Below are 25,244 nucleotides of genomic sequence, written 5' to 3' on the forward strand. Positions count from 1 at the left end.
TATAGCACCTAGCACTTATAAATTGTTTGTGTTTGTATATAATGGTACATTCAAAAAATTTCTTATGAAGCAAAAGAATAATAATAATTTTAAAAAACCATGCCATATAGGAGACACAACTAATAAGATGTGCAATACATTACAAGGAATGGGATATATATATAATTCAAATATAAACTTTTTTGCCACTGTGTACACTTAAAGAAAGTGGTTGCTTAGTATTTCCGTATAAATGTTGATAAAGTGCACATTTCATTTTTATAGGACCCATTTTATCAAGATTTCTGGGCTTGTAAGATTTATGCATTTTTGCTCTGAAGAGACGATAGATAGATAGATAGATATAGATGAGATAGATGATAGACAGACAGATAGATAGATGATAGACAGATAGATATATAGATAGATATAGATGAGATAGATGATAGACAGATAGATAGATGATAGATAGATAGATAGATAGATAGATAGATAGATAGATAGATAGATATAGATGAGATAGATGATAGACAGATAGATAGATGATAGATAGATAGATATATATTGATGAGATAGATGATAGACAGACAGACAGACAGACAGACAGACAGACAGACAGACAGACAGACAGACAGATAGATAGATAGATAGATAGATTTCACAATTTATAGTTTAATAGTGTAAAAGCATCCTACATACAATGTTCATACCTTCAAAGCGAAAAGATGACTGGTCAAATGATAAGACGGTACTTTGGTTTAGAGCGTTTGTAAATATCTCTGAAACATTTTGAACTGTAAGATTTTCCTCATTATTGGCCACAATATCATAGTTTACGATGACACTTCCCTCTTGAAGACTGTTTATTACAATGCGCATCTTTCCTGAGTTGAACAAGGCTAGGATTCTCGCCTCAAGATATTTCTTTATCTGTCAAATACATTAATTTTCTTTTGATCATATAGGAACATGTTATGGATTAAAAAAAGACAACATAATATATGGATATGTCATTTAAGAACAATATTTAACACATCTTTATTAGCCATATGTGCAGAAGTTAAAGACTGAAAGGAAATTTAGTTATGGAGAAATATATTGTGTGCATTCTCCATGAAAAATTGGCATTTCTTTCTCCAACTGTGATTAAGTTGTCTAATATTTTAAAGCATTTTGTCCATTATATAAATATAATTACACTGAAACATAAAAGGAAATTAAAGGGACATTGCAGTTAAAAATGTATATAATGCATACAAATGAGCAACAATAAATATAGTTGCAGAAAATAAAAAGTTCCAAAAGAGAAGACTTTAAATATCAAAGTGTAGCTTTATTCCAGTTAGGACATGTGGATAAAATTCATGGCAGCACATAGTCTGACTGATTTCGGTCTTCCAGACCGTAATTATAGACTAATTTCTAACATGTGAAGCATCTATTTAAACAGACTGCATCGTCTCCTGATTGGATTAAAAACAAGTAACAGGAAAATTAACCCTTTGTATTCATACAACAGTATACACTTAAAGGGACACTGAAACCCAATTTTTTCTTTTGTGATTCAGATAGAGCATGCAGTTTTAAGCAACTTTCTAATGTACTCCTATTATCAATTTGTCTTCGTTCTCTTGCTATCTTTATTTAAAAAAGAAGGCATCTAAGCTTTTTATTGGTTCAGGACTCTGGACAGCACTTTTTTATTGGTGGATGAATTTATCCACCAATCAGCAAGAACAACCCAGGTTGTTCACCAAAAATGGGCCGGAATCTAAACTTACATTCTTGCATTTCAAATAAAGATACCAAGAGAATGAAGAAAATTTGATAATAGGAGTAAATTAGAGAGTTGCTTAAAACCATTTTCCTAGTTTGCCATGACTCAACCCCCTTCCTCTAACATCCCTATCCTAGTTAGGCTATGGCAAATGTTTAGGAGGCATATAACAGTGCATTAATATATAAAAAAAAAAATTTATTCCGTGCATGAATATTTGTTTTAAACAAATCAATAACATTGTAAATTGACATCTTTAAAATACAACAAAAAATATTTTATTGTCTATTTAATCAGACGTGTAGGTTATAAAAAAAAGTGTGTTGCATGAGATGAGAGCAAATTACAAACTTCTTTCAGTTTTTCTCTTGGGGGAAAACAATTTCACAGTTTGTTATCTAGAGCAGTTCATGTACGCTATTTAACAAATAACATATTCTGAAGTGTAAGGAACATTAAACACATATTTGTGTAACAGTTGCTCTACTGGTGATCTGGTACACAACATAACATGTAATAAAACACACAGGGCTCCATTTATCACCCTGTGTATGCTGCTTGGGGTAAGGGTGCAAAAGACATTTTTTGTGCAATTCTAAAGGGACAGTAATGTCAATCTTAAAGGGACAGTCGTGTTAAAATTAAACTTTCATGATTCAGATAGGGCATGCAATTTTAAACAACTTCCCAACTTACTTTTATAATCAAATTGCTTTGTTCTTTTGGTATTCTTTGTGGAAAGCTAAACTTAGATAGGCTCATATGCTAATTTCTAAGTTCTTGAAGGACGCCTCTTGAAGACCGCATTTTAACAGTTTTTACAGCTAGATAGCACAAATTCATGTGTGCCATATAGATAACTATGTGCTCACGCCCGTGGAGTTACTTATGAGAGGGCACTGATTGGCTAAAATGCAAGTCTGTGAAAGCACTGAAGTAAGGGGGCAGTCTGCTGAGGCTTAGATACAAGGTAATCACACAGAGGTAAATAATGTATTCATATAACCATGTTGGCTGTGCAAAACTGGAAATGGGATTATCTATGTTTTTAAATAATAAAGATTCTGAATTGGGCTGATTCTTAAAAGTTAAATCGATAGGATATAGCATGACAATTTAACAACTTTCTAATTTACTTATATTATCAATTTTGCTCAGTTCTCTTGTATCTGTTGTAAAAAAGTAATACTGGGTGAGCTCAGGAGCATCCACGTGTCGTAAAGTAATAGTAAACATTCTCTTTTGTCTAAACAGATCTGAAGTAAGTGATATTTTAGATGGAATTTAATTAATCAGTTATAATGAAGATGCGCTATAATTTACTTTTTAATGTAGCACTGAAATTAAAATTCCCCGCGTTCCGGTCGCCAACTTCAAAAGTAATATTTTTGTTGAGCTAAAGGTTTAAAATATTGTACAATCTGCATTATAGCTACAACAAAAGTGCCGTATGGCTAGAAAGCTGATTGGAGAACAGTTTAAACTGGAGCGCAGAGAATTTGGATTTCAGCACTACATTAAAAGTAAGTTATTTTGATTACATCTGATGAATTAAACTCCATCTAAAATATAGCTAATATTCTGTTAAGACAAAGGGGAAAGTTTACTATCACTTTACGCCATCTGGCAATAATGTTTATAGCAATGTTAAACATAATTACATACACTGCTGCCATATAATGCTGCAGAGTTTGCAACTATGCATAACATTGCTCTAAACATTGTAGTAAACACTGCTGTACACACTCCTGAGCTCACCTAAGATTACTCTTTAACAAAATATAGACATATATATAAGTACATTGGAGCCTTTGCAGTTAAGTAGATGAAAACATGTAAAATAATTTTTATGCAATATTCATAATGAATAAAGTGTTTAGCTGTGTATTTTCTGTAAATATTTCACATATCAATGTTCTCTACATAGGGGAATATGTTCTATGTATTTTTAAATTGATATTCCTATATATATATATATAAAACAAAGAAAGGGTTGTTGTCGGCACAATCAGTTTTACCAGTAAAAGGGTAGTTGACAGAGGTCTGAATTATTAGTACTTATCAGACCTCTGGTGCAAGGGGAAAGTAGAAAATTTAACTCGAGACAAATAGAAATAATAAGCCTCTCCTATCCAGCACTAACCTATCCCTATACGTGTAATTTGATAAGCAAATCTAAAGTGACCAACCTTATAGAGGCATAAAATGTCTGAAGTGTCAATCATATGCTACAACAAAGGAGCATTAAAAAGTGTAATTTATTGGAAAAACATGAGAATTATATATAACAACCTGAAGGATACTCAAAAACAATTCCTATCATAGTGCACTATGAATAGTTCCTACCAGCTGGAAAAAACAAAAATAAAATAAAATAAAATATAAACAATATTGAAACTAAATAAACCAATTGGCCAAGGGAAAAACCTGTTTGTAACCACAGGTAATATAAGTCCCAGTAGGTAGTGTGGAAGAGAAATCCCAACAGATCAATCATAAATATTGTAGCAACTTGGGCCTCAAGTAATTGAAGGGTTAAATATTGCTTGTTACTTGTAGACAACCTGCAAAATGGTTACTTTGACTTCCTTGTTATTCTGAATTGCATAAGAATAGTATTCCGCTGTAGCGCAAAATATAATCCAAGCTTGACTTGAAGACACTGTGTACACTAACAATTCCACCATAGCGGTAAGTATTAAACCAGTTCTTGGCTATCGACAATACTTCATGTTGTTAGAAAATCAAGCTCCGCCGTAGCAGTAAAGTATTCACCAGTTCTTGGTTCAAATAACTAACACTGTGTCTAAAAGTGTATTCCACCGTAGCGGTTATACTTGTGGTTATTGAGAGTCCCACTATCGCGGTGCCGCACCTCCAGGGGTGCTCCTCTCGCACTTCTTCGTAACCTTTAATATTTTGCGGTTGTTCACAGCCTCCAAGTTACTGCTGTCTGAGATCAATTTTTTGCAGACCTCTAAATTTTAATTCATGCTTATTACTATTATGGAAATGGAAAAAATGTCGTGCTACACTGCCAGTACTCATGTTTGGATAGACTGAACATTTGGAACATTTAAAATTACCATCTTTGCTTTTATATTGTGACAGCCAAGTTTCAGACCTATTCATACGAAAATGGCTTCTAAGGAATCAAAGAACATAAGAGAGATATAAAGAATAAATTGATTAACACTAGCAGTGAGGCATGACATTTTTTTCCATTTCCATAATAGTAATAAGCATGAATTAAAATTTAGAGGTCTGCAAAAAATTGATCTCAGAGAGCGTGGTGGTGATCTGGATAAAAAACTTTTACAGAATGAATGCAAATGGATATTTAATTTAAAAGCTCTTGCACCCCAAGGCATGAATGAGGAAATCAATTATGCATGCTTTCTAGGTGAATGAGGTTACTACATGAGAGTGTAATCTAATCTATCTTTTACAGAAAAGAGAAATGGAAGTAAGGGAATAATCCATGTAAATACCGTATAAGAAAATTTAACATATGAGCACAAAGTATTATAAAATGATTTTGGTTCTTATCAAGAGAAATGGGCAATTTAATGGTTAATGTATAAAACTTGCCATATTTAGAAGTTAAAAATTTGCCAAATCAGTTATGAAAAGGTGTTCCATTTATGGTAGGATATTATTATTATTTTAAAGTAAAAAGGATTCCTAAATATTAGTGTCGGTCAGTGCTGCATTATAAAGGAGCATATTTATTTTGTTATTTTTTATTTACGGTACTTTTTCAAAATTCCGTAGTCATTATTTTATGTTTGACACCTAAATATGTATAAATTAATGCAGATATACTTTTTGTCTTAGTTCAAACAAAGTTACTATTTTACCCCAAGAATAATACTGAATTGTAAAAGGCTTCAAGAAAGGGAGGAGTTTTCCTCCGTGATGTTTTCTTTAAATGTATACCAAACACACCTGCAAAGCACTGATTGAATTTGGAGCCGGAAGAAGCCCCACAGCCTTAGGGGTGAAACGCACGTAGCTGGCTGGAGTTGTAATTTGGAAAATCATGAGACTAAGATTCCTGGTGAAATTATTCAAGACAGCAGTAACTTGGAGGCTGTGAACAACCGCAAAATATTAAAGGTTACGAAGAAGTGCGAGAGGAGCACCCCTGGAGGTGCGGCACCGCGATAGTGGGACTCTCAATAACCGCAAGTATAACCGCTACAGCGGAATACACTTTTAGACACAGTGTTAGTTATTTGAACCAAGAACTGGTGAATACTTTACCGCTACGGCGGAGCTTGATTTTCTAACAACATGAAGTATTGTCGATAGCCAAGAACTGGTTTAATACTTACCGCTATGGTGGAATTGTTAGTGTACACAGTGTCTTCAAGTCAAGCTTGGATTATATCTTGCGCTACATCGGAATACTATTCTTATGCAATTCAGAATAACAAGGAAGTCAAAGTAACCATTTTGCAGGTTGTCTACAAGTAGCAAGCAATATTTAACCCTTCAATTACTTGAGGCCCAAGTTGCTACAATATTTATGATTGATCTGATGGGATTTCTCTTCCACACTACCTACTGGGACTTATATTACCTGTGGTTACAAACAGGTTTTTCCCTTGGCCAATTGATTTATTTAGTATCAATATTGTTTATATTTTATTTTATTTTTGTTTTTTCCAGCTGGTAGGAACTATTCATAGTGCACTATGATAGGAATTGTTTTTGAGTATCCTTCAGGTTGTTATATATAATTCTCATGTTTTTCCAATAAATTACACTTTTTAATGCTCCTTTGTTGTAGCATATGATTGACACTTCAGATATTATCTTTTTTATGCCTCTAAGGTTGGTCACTTTAGATTTGCTTATCCAATTACACGTATAGGGATAGGTTAGTGCTGGATAGGAGAGGCTTATTATTTCTATTTGTCTCGAGATATATATATATATATATATATACACAGTATATATAGGTATAGATATATATTGCACCAAAATACCATCACATATATATATAGTGATGTGTATTTATGACTAAACAGAATATACTGAGCATACACTGGAGTTTGTTGGGTTAGAGCGCTTGATTAAACGTGATTGGGTTTGTGTGACTTGTTTTTGCGTGACTTGTTGGGTGTTCGCAATTTTGTAACTTTGGGTTTTCCCTCGAGTATCTTTACTTTCAACTTTAATACGCACAGTATCTGATGTGCGCAGAAAGCCGAAGTCAAGCACAGTTAGCATGCGAGTAGGAGCGATAGACAGCACTCCAATTGTAATCAAGCCCAGAATCTGAGGTCTGTGCAATGATTTAATTTCTTTCCAGAGAGCTTTTAGAATCAAGCCAGAAGTCTTTTTCTGAATTATTGAAATACCGTAGTTGACTATTGCTGACAATTACACAGTGCAAAGCCAATAAAACAAAGTAATAACAGTGTTCTGATCGAATGGAAGGAATGACCTCAGATTTCCCCAAAAGCTATTGCAAAGTTTCTTCTAACAGAATGCATTGGAGTCCCAAGTTAGCAAAATTCCACTGGAAAAAAGTGTTCAGTTGAACTATACTCACCTCATTTTGGAAGTTGCTTTCAAAATCTTTAAATGCTGCACTAGTCTTATCCAAATATGCAGGTTTGAAGTTTTCACTTGTTATTCTGATTTGTGCGATAAATATTTTGCCAGCTGTTTAAAAAAGATGGGACAATTTGGGGTTAGAAAATAGCATTGTAAAAAGAATACAGAGTGTAGCTCTATGATTGGTAAAATGTGAGTATCAGGAAAAGAAAGGCATCTCTCTTGTCTCTTGTTGCTAACAATTCATACATTTATGTATATCTCAAACTATCTTCGAAATAACATTTACATTTGGTGCACAATTCTAATGTCATTTGTTTTAGTTTTTAATAAAATCCAAACATTGCAATTGCCTGACATCAGGATAGTACATCAGTCTTTGGCTTATATATAGGGCTAGCTTACAAGTGAAGTGGTATTTAACGCTCATACTCATTCGCTAACTCAACTAGAAGTAAGCTTTTTCGCGCTTCAAGTAGCACTCATATTAAAAGTTAAAAGTAAAACTTTTCGTACTAGCTCTAACCTGATGCGCAAAAAGCTGAAGTATATTGCGTGCATTAACATATTCCCCCAATAAACATCAATGGAGCAAAAAAAGTGGAAAGCACCCTACTTGCACCCAAACCCGATCACATATACTGTGCGCTAACCTGACTTGAAAAACATAATTTATGCTTACCTGATAAATTCCTTTCTCCTGTAGTGTAGTCAGTCCACGGGTCATCCATTACTTATGGGATATTAACTCCTCCCTAACAGGAAGTGCAAGAGGATCACCCAAGCAGAGCTGCTATATAGCTCCTCCCCTCTACGTCACACCCAGTCATTCGACCGAAAACCAAACGAGAAAGGAGAAACTATAGGGTGCAGTGGTGACTGGAGTATAATTTAAAATTTAGACCTGCCATAAAAAACAGGGCGGGCCGTGGACTGACTACACTACAGGAGAAAGGAATTTATCAGGTAAGCATAAATTATGTTTTCTCCTGTTAAGTGTAGTCAGTCCACGGGTCATCCATTACTTATGGGATACCAATACCAAAGCTAAAAGTACACGGATGACGGGAGGGACAGGCAGGATCTTTACACGGAAGGAACCACTGCCTGAAGAACCTTTCTCCCAAAAAGTGTCAAATTTGTAAAATTTGGAAAAAGTGTGAAGTGAAGACCAAGTCGCAGTCTTGCAAATCTGTTCAACAGAGGCCTCATTTTTAAAGGCCCAAGTGGAAGCCACAGCTCTGGTAGAATGAGCTGTAATTCTTTCAGGAGGCTGCTGTCCAGCAGTCTCATAGGCTAAACGTATTATACTACGAAGCCAGAAGGAGAGAGAGGTAGCCGAAGCCTTTTGACCTCTCCTCTGTCCAGAATAGACGACAAACAGGGAAGAAGTTTGTCGAAAATCTTTAGTTGCCTGTAAATAAAATTTCAGGGCACGGACAACGTCCAGATTGTGCAGAAGTCGTTCCTTCTTTGAGGAAGGATTAGGACACAATGAAGGAACAACAATCTCCTGATTGATATTCCTGTTAGTGACTACCTTAGGTAAGAACCCAGGTTTAGTACGCAGAACTACCTTGTCTGAATGGAAAATCAGATAAGGAGAATCACAATGTAAAGCAGATAACTCAGAGACTCTTCGAGCCGAGGAAATAGCCATTATAAGCAGAACTTTCCAAGATAACAGCTTGATATCAATGGAATGAAGGGGTTCAAACGGAACACCCTGTAAAACGTTAAGAACTAAGTTTAAGCTCCATGGTGGAGCAACAGTCTTAAACACAGGCTTAATCCTGGCCAAAGCCTGACAAAAAGCCTGAACGTCTGGAACTTCTGACAGACGTTTGTGTAAAAGGATGGACAAAGCTGAGATCTGTCCCTTTAACGAACTAGCGGATAAACCCTTTTCTAAACCTTCTTGTAGAAAAGACAATATCCTGGGAATCCTAACCTTACTCCATGAGTAACTCTTGGATTCGCACCAATGCAAGTATTTGCGCCATATTTTATGGTAAATTTTCCTGGTAACAGGCTTCCTAGCCTGTATCAAGGTATCAATCACTGACTCCGAGAATCCACGCTTTGATAGAATCAAGCGTTCAATCTCCATGCAGTCAGCCTCAGAGAAATTAGATTTGGATGTTTGAAAGGACCCTGCACCAGAAGGTCCTGTCTCAGAGGTAGAGACCATGGTGGACAGAACGACATGTCCACTAGATCTGCATACCAGGTCCTGCGTGGCCACGCAGGCGCTATTAGAATCACAGATGCTCTCTCCTGTTTGATCCTGGCAATCAATCGAGGAATCATCGGGAAGGGTGGAAACACATAAGCCATGTTGAAGACCCAAGATGCTGTCAGAGCATCTATCAGAACCGCTCCCGGGTCTCTGGACCTGGATCCGTAATAAGGAAGTTTTGCGTTCTGGCGAGACACCATGAGATCCAGATCTGGTTTGCCCCAACGCCGAAGTATTTGGGCAAAGACCTCCGGATGAAGTTCCCACTCCCCCGGATGAAAAGTCTGGCGACTTAGATAATCCGCTTCCCAGTTTTCCACGCCTGGGATGTGGATCGCTGATAGGTGGCAAGAGTGAGACTCTGCCCAGTGAATTATCTTTGAGACTTCCATCATTGCTAGGGAACTCCTTGTCCCTCCCTGATGGTTGATGTAAGACACAGTCGTGATGTTGTCCGACTGAAACCTGATGAACCTCAGAGTTGCTAACTGAGGCCAAGCCAGAAGGGCATTGAAAACTGCTCTTAATTCCAGAATATTTATGGGAAGGAGACTCTCCTCCTGAGTCCAAGATCCCTGAGTCTTCAGGGAATTCCAGACAGCGCCCCAACCTATCAGGCTGGCGTCTGTTGTTACAATCGTCCAATCTGGCCTGCTGAAGGGCATCCCCTTGGATAGATGTGGCCGAGAGAGCCACCATAGAAGAGAATTTCTGTTCTCTTGATCCAGATTCAGCATAGGGGACAAATCTGAGTAATCCCCATTCCACTGACTTAGCATGCACAATTGCAGTGGTCTGAGATGCAGGCGTGCAAAGGGTACTATGTCCATTGCCGCTACCATTAAGCCGATTACCTCCATGCATTGAACCACTGACGGGTGTGGAATGGAATGAAGGACCCGGCAAGCATTTAGAAGTTTTGTTAACCTGACCTCTGTCAGATAAATCTTCATTTCTACAGAATCTATAAGAGTCCCTAAGAAGGGAACTCTTGTGAGTGGCATTAGAGAACTCTTTTCTTCGTTCACTTTCCACCCATGTGACCTTAGAAATGCCAGTACTAACTCTGTATGAGACTTGGCAGTTTGGAAACTTGACGCTTGTATCAGAATGTCGTCTAGGTACGGAGCTACCGATATTCCTCGCGGTCTTAGTACCGCCAGAAGAGAACCCAGAACCTTTGTAAAGATTCTTGGAGCAGTAGCTAACCCGAAGGGAAGAGCTACAAACTGGTAATGCCTGTCTAGGAAGGCAAACCTTAGATACCGGTAATGATCTTTGTGAATCGGTATGTGAAGGTAGGCATCCTTTAAATCCACTGTGGTCATGTACTGACCCCTTTGGATCATGGGTAAGATTGTCCGAATAGTTTCCATTTTGAACGATGGAACTCTTAGGAATTTGTTTAGGATCTTTAAATCCAATATTGGTCTGAAGGTTCCTTCTTTTTTGGGAACCACAAACAGATTTGAGTAAAACCCTTGTCCGTGTTCCGACCGCGGAACCGGGTGGATCACTCCCATTAGTAAAAGATCTTGTACACAGCGTAGAAACGCCTCTTTCTTTATCTGGTTTGTTGACAACCTTGAAAGATGAAATCTCCCTTTTGGAGGAGAAGTTTTGAAGTCCAGAAGATATCCCTGAGATATGGTCTCCAACGCCCAGGGATCCTGGACATCTCTTGCCCAAGCCTGGGCGAAGAGAGAAAGTCTGCCCCCTACTAGATCCGTTTCCGGATTGGGGGCCCTCACTTCATACTGTCTTAGGGGCAGCAGCAGGTTTTCTGGCCTGCTTGCCCTTGTTCCAGGTCTGGTTAGGTTTCCAGCCTTGTCTGTAGCGAGCAACAGTTCCTTCCTGTTTTGGAGCAGAGGAAGTTGATGCTGTACCTGCCTTGAAGTTACGAAAGGCACGAAAATTAGACTGTCTAGCCCTTGGTTTGGCTCTGTCTTGAGGCAGGGCATGGCCCTTACCTCCCGTAATGTCAGCGATAATTTCTTTCAAACCGGGCCCGAATAATGTCTGCCCCTTGAAAGGTATGTTAAGCAATTTAGATTTAGAAGTCACATCAGCTGACCAGGATTTTAGCCACAGCGCTCTGCGCACCTGAATGGCGAATCCGGAATTCTTAGCCGTAAGCTTAGTTAAATGTACTACAGCATCAGAAATAAATGAATTAGCTAGCTTAAGGGCTTTAAGCTTGTGTGTAATCTCATCCAATGGAGCTGTGTCAAGGGTCTCTTCCCGAGACTCAAACCAGAATGCCACCGCAGCCGTGACAGGCGTAATGCATGCAAGGGGTTGCAATATAAAACCTTGTTGAACAAACATTTTCTTAAGGTAACCCTCTAACTTTTTATCCATTGGATCTGAAAAGGCACAGCTATCCTCCCCCGGGATAGTGGTACGTTTAGCTAAAGTAGAAACTGCTCCCTCCACCTTAGGGACCGTTTGCCATAAGTCCCGTGTGGTGGCGTCTATTGGAAACATTTTTCTGAATATAGGAGGGGGTGAGAAATGGCACACCGGGTCTATCCCACTCCTTGTTAACAATTTCAGTAAGTCTCTTAGGTATAGGAAAAACGTCAGTACACGTCGGTACCGCAAAATATTTATCCAACCTACATATTTTCTCTGGGATTGCAACCGTGTTACAATCATTCAGAGCCGCTAACACCTCCCCTAGTAATACACGGAGGTTCTCAAGCTTAAATTTAAAATTTGAAATGTCTGAATCCAGTTTATTTGGATCAGATCCGTCACCCACAGAATGAAGCTCTCCGTCTTCATGTTCTGCAAATTGTGACGCAGTATCAGACATGGCCCTAGCATTATCAGCGCACTCTGTTCTCACCCCAGAGTGGTCTCGTTTACCCCTAAGTTCTGGCAATTTACATAAAACTTCAGTCATAACATTAGCCATGTCTTGTAAAGTGATTTGTAATGGCCGTCCTGATGTACTTGGCGTTACAATATCACGCACCTCCTGAGCGGGAGATGCAGGTACTGACACGTGAGGCAAGTTAGTCGGCATAACTTCCCCCTCGTTGTCTGGTGAATTTTTCTTAACATGTACAGATTGGCTTTTATTTAAAGTAGCATCAATGCAATTAGTAAATAAATTTCTATTGGGCTCCACATTGGCCTTTGAACATATTGCACAAAGAGATTCCTCTGTGTCAGACATGTTTAAACAAACTAGCAATTAGACTAGCAAGCTTGGAAAATACTTTTCAAATGAATTTACAAGCAATATAAAAAACGTTACTGTGCCTTTAAGAAGCACACAAAAAAAAAACTGTCACATTGAGATAACAATGAACCGGTTTAGTTATAGCAATCAATTTTTCACATGAAATGCATTAATTTAGCAAAGGATTGCACCCATTAGCAAATGGATTATTAAACCCTTAATACCAAAAAACGAATAACAAATAAAATAAATACGTTTTTATCACAGTCAAAGCACAGTCTCACAGGTCTGCTGTGAGTGATTACCTCCCTCAAACTAGTTTTGGAGACCCCTGAGCTCTGTAGAGACGTCCTGGATCATGCAGGAAGAATAAGGAAGACTGTGACTGAATTTTTAATGCGTAGTAAAAGCGCCAAAATAGGCCCCTCCCACTCATAATACAGCAGTGGGGAAGCTCAGTAAACTGATTTTTTTCAAAATAAACGTCAGCCAAGTGGAAAATAATGCCCATAAATTTTTCACCAAGTACCTCAGAGAGAAAAACGATTAACCTGCCAGTAAACGTTTTAAATATATGAAATAATAATAAAAGCCTGTTGCTAGTCGCTATCACTGCAGAAAGGCTATAATTTATATGTATACCGTATTTTCTTAGTGAAGTGCCATTCCCCAGAAATACTTTAGTGCCAACATACATACATAACAGCCTGATACCAGTTGCTACTACTGCATTTAAGGCTGTACTTACATTATATTGGTATTAGCAGTATTTTCTCAGTCAATTCCATTCCTTAGAAAATAATATACTGCAACATACCTCTTTGCAGGTGAACCCTGCCCGCTGTCCCCTGTTCTGAAGTTACCTCGCTCCTCAGAATGGCCGAGAACAGCAAATGGATCTTAGTTACGTCCGCTAAGATCATACACAAACTCAGGTAGATTCTTCTTCTAATACTGCCTGAGAAGAAACAACACACTCCGGTGCTGTTTAAAACAACAAACTTTTGATTGAAGAAATAAAAAACTGAATTTAATAACCACACTCCTCTCACACATCCTATCTATTAGTTAGGTGCAAGAGAATGACTGGGTGTGACGTAGAGGGGAGGAGCTATATAGCAGCTCTGCTTGGGTGATCCTCTTGCACTTCCTGTTAGGGAGGAGTTAATATCCCATAAGTAATGGATGACCCGTGGACTGACTACACTTAACAGGAGAAATATTAATATTTCTCATTCCAATATTCTTCACATAGCAGAATATGTTGTATTTATTCATAAATACATATTTCTACATATATATATACACTGTATATATATTTAGATAGATATATACAGATATTTATAGCAATATCTATTTATAAATATAAAAAACATATCCTGCAATGTGCAGAACAATGGAATGTTAAATAATTACAGTAAATACATAGTATAACACTTTATTAAATTTGAATATTGTATAAATATGCTTTAACATGTTTTCAGCAACGTAACTGCAAAGAGCTCCAATACACACACATATATATATATATATATATATATAATATATATGTCAATATATGTGTACATATGTATTTATAGGTATGTATATATATATATATATATATATATATATATATATGCATACACAGGTATGTCTGTAAATACATATATACACATATAAATACATTTGTACACATATATAACTATATATATATATATATATATATATACATACATACATATACATACTTAGACATGTGTATGTATGTATCTCTATGTTAAATCCATTTGCCTGCCTTTTTGTTTTCCCTCTAATGCCTGATCTCTCATATCTTTGAGCCCTTATAACAGTTTTGTGCAATATTTCTTTGAATAGTTTTTATCAGGTGGTGTTAATATGAGTGTAACTGTACTTTATTAGGTATTTTTTATGTGTTTTGACACACTTTTTGGCTTTACAAAACAGTTAACCAGAGCTCGGAGGTTGCGCTATCCCAGCGCCCATTAACTTCAATTGCGCTTAAGCGATCGTGTTTACTTTCAACTTGTAATATGAGTGCAAACACCAGCGCTAAACCCCTTTTCACTCGTGCTTAACTATTAGCGATCCACTGGTAATCTAGCCCATAATTATTATTAAGTACAGTATAGGTAAAAAATAAATCTATTAATTCTAATGTTCCACACAGGACATCAGAATATCATCAATATAACATGACCATAGAATCACATATTCAGTAAATTCCACTCACAACAAGATTGTCATATTCCACCAATTACCATGAAGCCCATTTTTTTTTTCTTCCAAACTCAGAAAGAGCAGCATGAAGTTTTAAGAACGTTTCCAGTTTACTTCTATGATCGATTTTACTTCATTCTCTCAGTATGCTTTGTTGCAAAGCAAATAGGTGGGTCAGGAGTGTGCACACATCTGGAGCACTATTTAACTGCAGGTTTGTAAGAATGTTTTTAACAATGTTATGCACTGTTCTCATTCAGGGATCAAAAGCATTCCTGCGAAACTGCTGACATATAGTTCTCCAGACTCATGGGCCTCTAGTTATCAAGCCGTCAACCGCAAATAGTATTTGTGGCGAGGCTGATTCGCCATAGTTATCAAGCCCTACAGCCCGGCAAAAGTAGAATCTAGTGACATAACCTACGATCCGCCGGACTCAGTCCGACACAGATCGATGGTTACGTCACTACAGATGTTCCGAACGCAAGTTCGGCACAATCTGACTACTTTTGGTAGTTATCAAATACCTACCAGTTACGCTCACCACTATTCCGGCCCAGCGTACCTGGTTTTCAATCTGCCACCCTGGAGGCGGTGGATCCCATAGGAATCAATGGGAGTCTGACAGCAGCGAGAGCTCATGTTCGCTGCTGCCCGATATCCCATTGATTTCTAAGGGAAGTGTCTACACCTAACACCCTAACATGTACCCCGAGTGTAAACACCCCTAATCTGCCCCCCCTACATCGCCGCCACCTACTTTATACTTATTAACCCCTAAACCACCGCTTCCGGACCCTTCCGCCACTATAATAAACTTATTAACCCCTAAACCGCCGCTCCCGGACCCCGCCGCAACTATAATAAATATATGAACCCCTAAACCGCCGCTCCCGGACCCCGCCGCAACTATAATAAATATATGAACCCCTAAACGGCCGCTCCCGGACCCCTCCGCCACCTACATTATACCTATTAACCCCTAATCTGCCGCCCCTATACCGCCGCCACCTACATAAAGTTATTAACCCCTATCCTGCCGATCCCGGGCCCCGCCACAAATAAATTAATTGTTTAACCCCTAAACCGCCGCACCCGGACTCCGCCGCCACCTACATTACATTTATTAACCCCTATCCTGCCCCCCCTACACCGCCGCCACCTACATTACATTGATTAACCCCTAATCTACCCCCCTACACCGCAGCCACTATATTAAATGAATTAACCCCTAAACCTAAGTCTAACCCTAACACCCCCCTAACTTAAATATTATTTAAATTAATATAAATAAATATTCCTATAATTAAATAAATTATTCCTATTTAAAACTAAATACTTACCTATAAAATAAACCCTAAGATAGCTACAATATAACTAATAATTACATTGTATCTATCTTAGGATTTATTTTTATTTTACAGGCAACTTTGTATTTATTTTAACTAGGTACAATAGCTATTAAATAGTTATTAACTATTTAATAGCTACCTAGCTAAAATAACTACAAAATTAACTGTAAAAAAAATCCTAACCTAAGTTACAAATACACCTAACACTACACTATCAATAAATTAATTAAATAAATTAACTACAATTATCTATAATAAAATACAATTAAATAAACTTAACTATATTACAAAAAAAACACTAAATTACAAAAAATAAAAAAATATTACAAGAAGTTTAATCTAATTACACCTAATCTAAACCCCCTAATAAAATAAAAAAGCCCCCCAAAATAATAAAATTCCCTATCCTAAACAAAATTACAAATAGTAGTTCTTGGTGCGCGGCTTCTTGACAACTTGCTTTCTTGATAACTTTGGCGAACGTATTCAGGTCTGCGGCGGCTATGTATGGCGAGCTTAGGCGAGCGTATTGGGCCGGCGAATGCAGGTAAGTAGACAGCTTGATAACTACAGGCCATGGACACTACCTACCTAGGTATTCTAAAAATAGAGTATCATGAGGACAAAGTAAATTTGATAACAGAAGTAAATTGGAGACAGGTGTAAAATTGTACTTTATGGGGCCGAATTATCAAGTTTCTGGCGAGACCGCTGCTCTATAACTTGTCTGCCTGCTCTGAGGCCGGAGACAGAAATCATCCCGATCGAATACGATCAGGTTGATTGACACACCCTGCTAGCGGCAAATCTGCAGGGGGCGACATTGCACCAGCAGTTCACAAGAACTGCTGGTGCAATGATTAATGCCAACAGCGTATGCATTTATCGATGTGCAGCGAACATGATACGCTACATCGTATCATGTCCGCTCGCACTTACATAAATATGCCCCTATATATGAATCATGAAACAAAAATTTTGGATTAAGGTATCAATTTATCAAGCTGAGGCGGAGGCGGATCATGTCCGCTGCACATCGATAAATGACGACAGCATACACTGTCAGCATTTATCATTGCACCAGCAGTTCTTGTGAACTGCTGCTGCAATGCCGCTAGCAGGGGTGTCGATCAACCCGATGGTATCCGATCGGGTTGATTTCTGGCAATGTCTGTCTGCCGACTCAGAGCAGGCAGACAGGTTATGAAGCAGCGGTCTTTAGACCCTGAAGGCCCGCCGGAAACACGGGGCATCAAGCTCCATACAAAGCTTGATAAATATGTCCCAGAGGATCAATACCAGGCATTGATGAAAGTATTTCTCAGCTATTAAACGCTAATGATGAAAGTATTTCTCAGCTATTAAACGCTAATGATGAAAGTGTTTCTCAGCTATTAAACGCTACTGATGAAAGTGTTTCTCAGCTATTAAACGCTAATGATGAAAGTATTTCTCAGCTATTAAACGCTAATGATGAAAGTGTTTCTCAGCTATTAAACGCTAATGATGAAAGTATTTCTCAGCTATTAAACGCTAATGATGAAAGTATTTCTCAGCTATTGAACGCTAATGATGAAAGTGTTTCTCAGCTATTAAACGCTAATGATGAAAGTATTTCTCAGCTATTAAACGCTAATGATGAAAGTGTTTCTCAGCTATTAAACGCTAATGATGAAAGTATTTCTCAGCTATTAAACGCTAATGATGAAAGTATTTCTCAGCTATTAAACGCTAATGATGAAAGTATTTCTCAGCTATTAAACGCTAATGATGAAAGTGTTTCTCAGCTATTAAACGCTAATGATGAAAGTATTTCTCAGCTATTAAACGCTAATGATGAAAGTATTTCTCAGCTATTAAACGCTAATGATGAAAGTGTTTCTCAGCTATTAAACGCTAATGATGAAAGTATTTCTCAGCTATTAAACGCTAATGATGAAAGTATTTCTCAGCTATTAAACGCTAATGATGAAAGTATTTCTCAGCTATTAAACGCTACTGATGAAAGTGTTTCTCAGCTATTAAACGCTAATGATGAAAGTGTTTCTCAGCTATTAAACGCTAATGATGAAAGTGTTTCTCAGCTATTAAACGCTAATGATGAAAGTGTTTCTCAGCTATTAAACGCTAATGATGAAAGTATTTCTCAGCTATTAAACGCTAATGATGAAAGTATTTCTCAGCTATTAAACGCTAATGATGAAAGTGTTTCTCAGCTATTAAACGCTAATGATGAAAGTGTTTCTCAGCTATTAAACGCTAATGATGAAAGTGTTTCTCAGCTATTAAACGCTAATGATGAAAGTGTTTCTCAGCTATTAAACGCTAATGATGAAAGTATTTCTCAGCTATTAAACGCTAATGATGAAAGTGTTTCTCAGCTATTAAACGCTAATGATGAAAGTGTTTCTCAGCTATTAAACGCTAATGATGAAAGTGTTTCTCAGCTATTAAACGCTAATGATGAAAGTGTTTCTCAGCTATTAAACGCTAATGATGAAAGTATTTCTCAGCTATTAAACGCTAATGATGAAAGTGTTTCTCAGCTATTAAACGCTAATGATGAAAGTATTTCTCAGCTATTAAACGCTAATGATGAAAGTGTTTCTCAGCTATTAAACGCTAATGATGAAAGTATTTCTCAGCTATTAAACGCTAATGATGAAAGTGTTTCTCAGCTATTAAACGCTAATGATGAAAGTATTTCTCAGCTATTAAACGCTAATGATGAAAGTGTTTCTCAGCTATTAAACGCTACTGATGAAAGTATTTCTCAGCTATTAAACGCTAATGATGAAAGTGTTTCTCAGCTATTAAACGCTAATGATGAAAGTATTTCTCAGCTATTAAACGCTAATGATGAAAGTGTTTCTCAGCTATTAAACGCTAATGATGAAAGTATTTCTCAGCTATTAAACGCTACTGATGAAAGTATTTCTCAGCTATTAAACGCTAATGATGAAAGTATTTCTCAGCTATTAAACGCTAATGATGAAAGTATTTCTCAGCTATTAAACGCTACTGATGAAAGTATTTCTCAGCTATTAAACGCTAATGATGAAAGTATTTCTCAGCTATTAAACGCTAACGATGAAAGTTTTTCTCAGCTATTAAACGCTAATGATGAAAGTATTTCTCAGCTATTAAACGCTAACGATGAAAGTATTTCTCAGCTATTAAACGCTACTGATGAAAGTATTTCTCAGCTATTAAACGCTAATGATGAAAGTATTTCTCAGCTATTAAACGCTAATGATGAAAGTATTTCTCAGCTATTAAACGCTAATGATGAAAGTATTTCTCAGATATTAAACGCTAATGATGAAAGTGTTTCTCAGCTATTAAACGCTACTGATGAAAGTATTTCTCAGCTATTAAACGCTAATGATGAAAGTGTTTCTCAGCTATTAAACGCTAATGATGAAAGTATTTCTCAGCTATTAAACGCTAATGATGAAAGTATTTCTCAGCTATTAAACGCTAATGATGAAAGTATTTCTCAGCTATTAAACGCTAATGATGAAAGTATTTCTCAGCTATTAAACGCTAATGATGAAAGTATTTCTCAGCTATTAAACGCTAATGATGAAAGTGTTTCTCAGCTATTAAACGCTAATGATGAAAGTATTTCTCAGCTATTAAACGCTAATGATGAAAGTATTTCTCAGCTATTAAACGCTACTGATGAAAGTGTTTCTCAGCTATTAAACGCTAATGATGAAAGTGTTTCTCAGCTATTAAACGCTAATGATGAAAGTGTTTCTCAGCTATTAAACGCTAATGATGAAAGTATTTCTCAGCTATTAAACGCTAATGATGAAAGTATTTCTCAGCTATTAAACGCTAATGATGAAAGTATTTCTCAGCTATTAAACGCTACTGATGAAAGTATTTCTCAGCTATTAAACGCTACTGATGAAAGTGTTTCTCAGCTATTAAACGCTACTGATGAAAGTATTTCTCAGCTATTAAACGCTAATGATGAAAGTATTTCTCAGCTATTAAACGCTACTGATGAAAGTGTTTCTCAGCTATTAAACGCTACTGATGAAAGTATTTCTCAGCTATTAAACGCTAATGATGAAAGTATTTCTCAGCTATTAAACGCTACTGATGAAAGTGTTTCTCAGCTATTAAACGCTAATGATGAAAGTGTTTCTCAGCTATTAAACGCTACTGATAAAAGTGTTTCTCAGCTATTAAACGCTACTGATGAAAGTGTTTCTCAGCTATTAAACGCTACTGATGAAAGTATTTCTCAGCTATCAAACACTACCTTGCCAAACATTTGATATGAAATAAATGGTTTGGTAGCACAAATTTGCATTGTTTTGCAGACCAGGGACATACATTCTAAAAAAAGACAGACTATAGAGTATTGCTTTGTCCAAATATAGAATAGTACAAATTTGTTCCTACACTGATGAAGCCATTACTGTTTAGAATGTTGCAGGGTTAGTTTTCTAAAAATAAGCACTTTACCCTCTATGGGGCATAGTGAGTAAGCCACAATATTATGGGAAAGGAAGAAAATAATTAATGATTGTGCATTACAAAGTTTTTTAGCACATATAAATATTTTATAGTAAACTTCATTTAGAATACAATGTCTAATTATTCATATTCTTATACCCTTGAGGGCTTGGATTTACCTTCAAATTCTTTATAGCTTCTAGAGTATCCTGAAAAGACTAGGATATTTATGTTTTGAACATAATAAGAATAATAGGAATAAGAATAAGAATAACAATAAGAATAATAAACCAACTTTTTAAATGAAAACTAAAAAAACAGCACACATTTAACACCAAAAACATTTTGTTTAGCCAGCTCTACATTTTCAGAAATATAATTTGTGTGTGCTCTTATATAAATAATACTAAGGTGCAAATATAAGACAGAGGGGCCTATCTATCAAGCTCTGAATGGAGCTTGACGGACCGTGTTTCTGGCGAGTCTTCAGCTCTGAGCAGGCGGACAGGAATCGCCGGAATTCAACCTGATCGAGTACGATCGAGTTGATTGACACCCCCTGCTGGCCGCGAGTCTGCAGGGGGCGGCGTTGCACCAGCAGCTCTTGTAAACTGCTGGTGCAATGCTGAATATGGAGAGCGTATTGCTCTCCGCATTCAGCAATGTCTTGCGGACCTGATCCGCACTGTCGGATCAGGTCCGCAAGACATTTGATAAATAGGCCCCAATGAAAATGTTGATGTCTTATTCTCCCTTGAGTTGCCAAAAACATAGATTTCCTTAAAAAAAGCTGTAAATTACTAAACCAGCTACTATACTAGACACGGATTGCTTAGAGCAGTGGTCAAACTATATTACAGCTAGCACTAACTGATAACTAAAATCGACACACTCAACAGAGATTTCAAGTAGTCAGCTAATTCAGGCTGATTGCTGAACGCCGCCTCAGAGGATCGCTTAAGACCGCTTAAGACCGCTGCTTCTTAACTCCTGTTTCCGGTGAGCCTGAAGGCTTGCGCTAAAACAGATGTATCTGGCCCCATTCGGACCATGATAAATTGGCCCCTTTGAGTTACCAGCTCCTACTGAGCATGTGCAAGAATTAACAGAATATATATGCATTTGTGATTGGCTGATGGCTTTCACATGATGCAGTGGAAGTGGAAATAGACATAACTTTAAAAAAATTTCAAAACCTACTACTCATTTGAAGATCAGACATAGGGGTCGATTTATCAAGCTGCGGCAGACAGGGGTGCTCATACCCACCCCTGTCTACCGCAGCTTGCCTCTGGCGGGCTGAATTCTGCTGCCGGAATTCAGCATTGCACATGAGCACTATTTTGCGCTTGCGTGCAATTCCGCCCCCTGCCTGAGACCGGGGAGATTGAAATTCGCAATCCCGCCCCCTGCCCGAGACTGGGGAGATTGAAATTCGCCACCTAATAGGTGGCAAAATGTTAGGGAAGCAGCGGTCTGATGACCGCTGCTTCATAGGTACGGACTGCAGGTTCTCCTGCAGTCGTTGGCAGGCAAAGGGGTTGATAAATTGACCCCTAAGTGCTAGTGCATTGTCTTGTAATCATGCAAAACCTACTGGGGCATTTGTATCAAGCTCCGTATGGAGCTTGATGGCCCGTGTTTCTGGCGAGTCATCAGACTCGCCAGAAACAGCAGTTATGAAGCAGCGGTTACAAAGACCGCTGCTCCATAACCTGTCTATCTGCTCTGAGCAGGCGGACAGACATCGCAACAATACAACCCGATCGAGTACGATCGGGTTGATTGACACCCCCCTGCTGGTGGCCTATTGGCCGCGAGTCTGCAGGGGGCGGCGTTGCACCAGCAGCTCTTGTGAGCTGCTAGTGCAATGATGAATACGGCGAGCAATACTATACTAATAGTATTGCTCGCCGTATTCAGCGAAGTCTGGCGGACCTGATCCGCACTAGCGGATCAGGTCCGCCAGACTTTCATAACTAGAGGCCACTGTATTTACTGGTTCTTTAATATCCGTTTAATCAGACCTGTTTCTATGAAAGCAGAGAAGTTGTAGGGATTAATACTGATAGGAACACTTACAGTTTCATTTATCATTATCAGGCAAAGGAAACACTGCTATTGGGATTCTGCACCCTTCGTTTGTGTTTCTGTGCTGCTGTTTATTCTTGGGCGAGGTCTGTGTTACACATATGACCTAATGCTGTCAGTATTGACAATGTGTATTGAATCTTCCGAAGGTCCTGTTGGAAAAGGTAATTCAGAAGGAACTTGCTACAGAGCAAATAAATGTTTAAAGGGACAGAGCAAATAAATGTTTAAAGGGACAGTCAACACCAAAAAATGTTATTGTTTAAAAAGATAGCTGACGCCTTTACTACCCATTACCCAGCTTTGCACAACCAACACAGTTATATTATTATACTTTATAACATTTAAACCTCTAAATGTCTGCCTATTTCTAAGCCACTACAGACAGCCTCTTATCACATGGTTTTTTATTTGCTTTTTACAACAGGAGAAAACTAGTTCATGTGGGCGATATAGATAACACTGTGCTCACCCCTGTGGGCTGTCGATGACACTGCACTAATTGGCTAAAATTCAAGTCAATAGATTATAAATAAATAGCCATTTAGTCAGGGGGCTGTCAAAAGAGGCTTAGATACAAGGTAATCACAGAGGTTAAACGTATATTAATATAACCATGATGGCTGTGCAAAATTGGGAAATGGGTAATAAAGGGATTATCTATTATTTTAAACAATAACCATTTTGTAGTTGACTGTCCCTTTAAGCATGCGATAGTGAATAGGAAACAGAAGTTGTATACATCAAACTTTCATAACAAGGCTTAAAGGGGCAGTCTAGTCAAAATTCAACTTTCATGATTCAGATAGGGCATGCAATTTTAACAATTTTCTGATTTATTTTTATCATCAAATTTGCTTTGTTCTATCGGTATTATTTGTTGAAAGCTAAACCTAGGTAGGCTCATGTGCTTATTTCCAAGCCATTGAAGGCTGCCTCTTATCTCAGTGCATATTGACAGTTTTTCACAGCTAGACAGTGCTAGTTCATGTGTAACATATAGATAACATGGTGTTCACTTGAGTGGAGTTATTTATGAATCAGCACTGGCTTATATGTAATTTTGTCAAAAGAACTGACATAAGAGGGTTGTATGCACACTCTTGGATACAAGGTAGTCACAGAGGTAAAATGTATATATTATCTACCTTTTTAAACAATAAGGGCTAGATAATGAGTGGAGCGATAACATTTACGCGCAATGGGTATTAAGTGTTTTTCTGTTTGAGAAAGGCGGAAACCCAGAAATGTCAGATATTAAAACTAGACACAGTAAAAAGGCTGGAAAGTGCTGTTACTGCTGTTTTATGTGTGTATATATATATATATATATATATATATATATATATATATATATATATATATATATATATATATATATATATATATATATATATATATATATATATATAAAATTTACATCTATGGGGCATAGGTTATCATGCCCATGACATTTGAAGTTTGGCTTTTTACCTGCGCCGTGTTTGCACGAGAGAGAAAACATTTTACTTTCAACTTGTAATTTGAGTGATACCCAATATGCGCAAAAAGCTTACTTCTAGCGGAGTTAACGCTTGAGCAGGAGCTTTAAATAATGCTCCACTTGTAATCTGGCCCTAAACATTTCAAGTCTTTGTAAATTAGCATCTCTGCAACAACAACAAAATAAAAATATCATAAATCAAGTGAATAATGTTACTATAAAGCAGCTCCCCTATAAAGCAGCTCCCCTATAAAGCAGCTATCCTATAAAGCAGCTATCCTATAAAGTAGCTATCCTATAAAGCAGCTCCCCTATAAAGCAGGTATCCTATAAAGCAGCTATCCTATAAAGCAGCTCCCCTATAAATCAGCTCCCCTATAAAGCAGTTATCCTATAAAACAGCTATCCTATAAAGCAGCTACGAAACACCAAGGCCAGATTACAGAGATTTCGCTTATGTGCAAACACAGCGGGAAGTAAACTTTTAACGTGTGCGGGTTAGCAATCATATTACAAGATAAAAGTCAATTATTTGCGAGCAAGTGAAAGCTGATGCGCCCTAAGGTCAGGACTTCGGATATTGCGACCACGTTATCTTCTCCCCATAGATTTCAATGGCACGTGCAAACTCAGCAAATTTAGTTTGTGCTCGTCTGGTCGTGTTTATTTTTAACTTCTAATATGCATGCAAATTAGCACTGGTGCAATGTTTCAATATCGCATGCATGCTAGCGTTAGTGCGCCACTTGTAATCTTGCCCCAAGAGTATAATATCAATGATCCCACAAAAATGATGGTACCAGCTGGTATTTAGAAAAAATAAATACCTGGTTCTTATTTGCAACTGGTGGATCGGATGTATGGTATTTGTG

General features: G+C 37.5%; 1 protein-coding gene across 1 annotated transcript in view; it reads right to left on the reverse strand.

Moving 5' to 3' along the window:
* Window positions 1-651: 651 nt before the first annotated feature.
* The window catches only part of LOC128652223 (serine-rich adhesin for platelets-like), a 50,282-nt gene continuing 25,689 nt past the window's right edge, over window positions 652-25,244 (reverse strand). Inside the window, exons 4-5 of the mRNA XM_053705158.1 lie at window positions 7,320-7,432; window positions 652-909 (exon numbers count right to left, since the gene is read on the reverse strand). Coding sequence (XP_053561133.1) covers window positions 652-909; window positions 7,320-7,432 — 371 coding nt within the window. The remainder of the gene's footprint in view (window positions 910-7,319; window positions 7,433-25,244) is intronic.

Source organism: Bombina bombina, chromosome 3, assembly GCF_027579735.1.
Source record: "Bombina bombina isolate aBomBom1 chromosome 3, aBomBom1.pri, whole genome shotgun sequence".
Classification (NCBI taxonomy): Eukaryota; Metazoa; Chordata; class Amphibia; order Anura; family Bombinatoridae; genus Bombina; species Bombina bombina.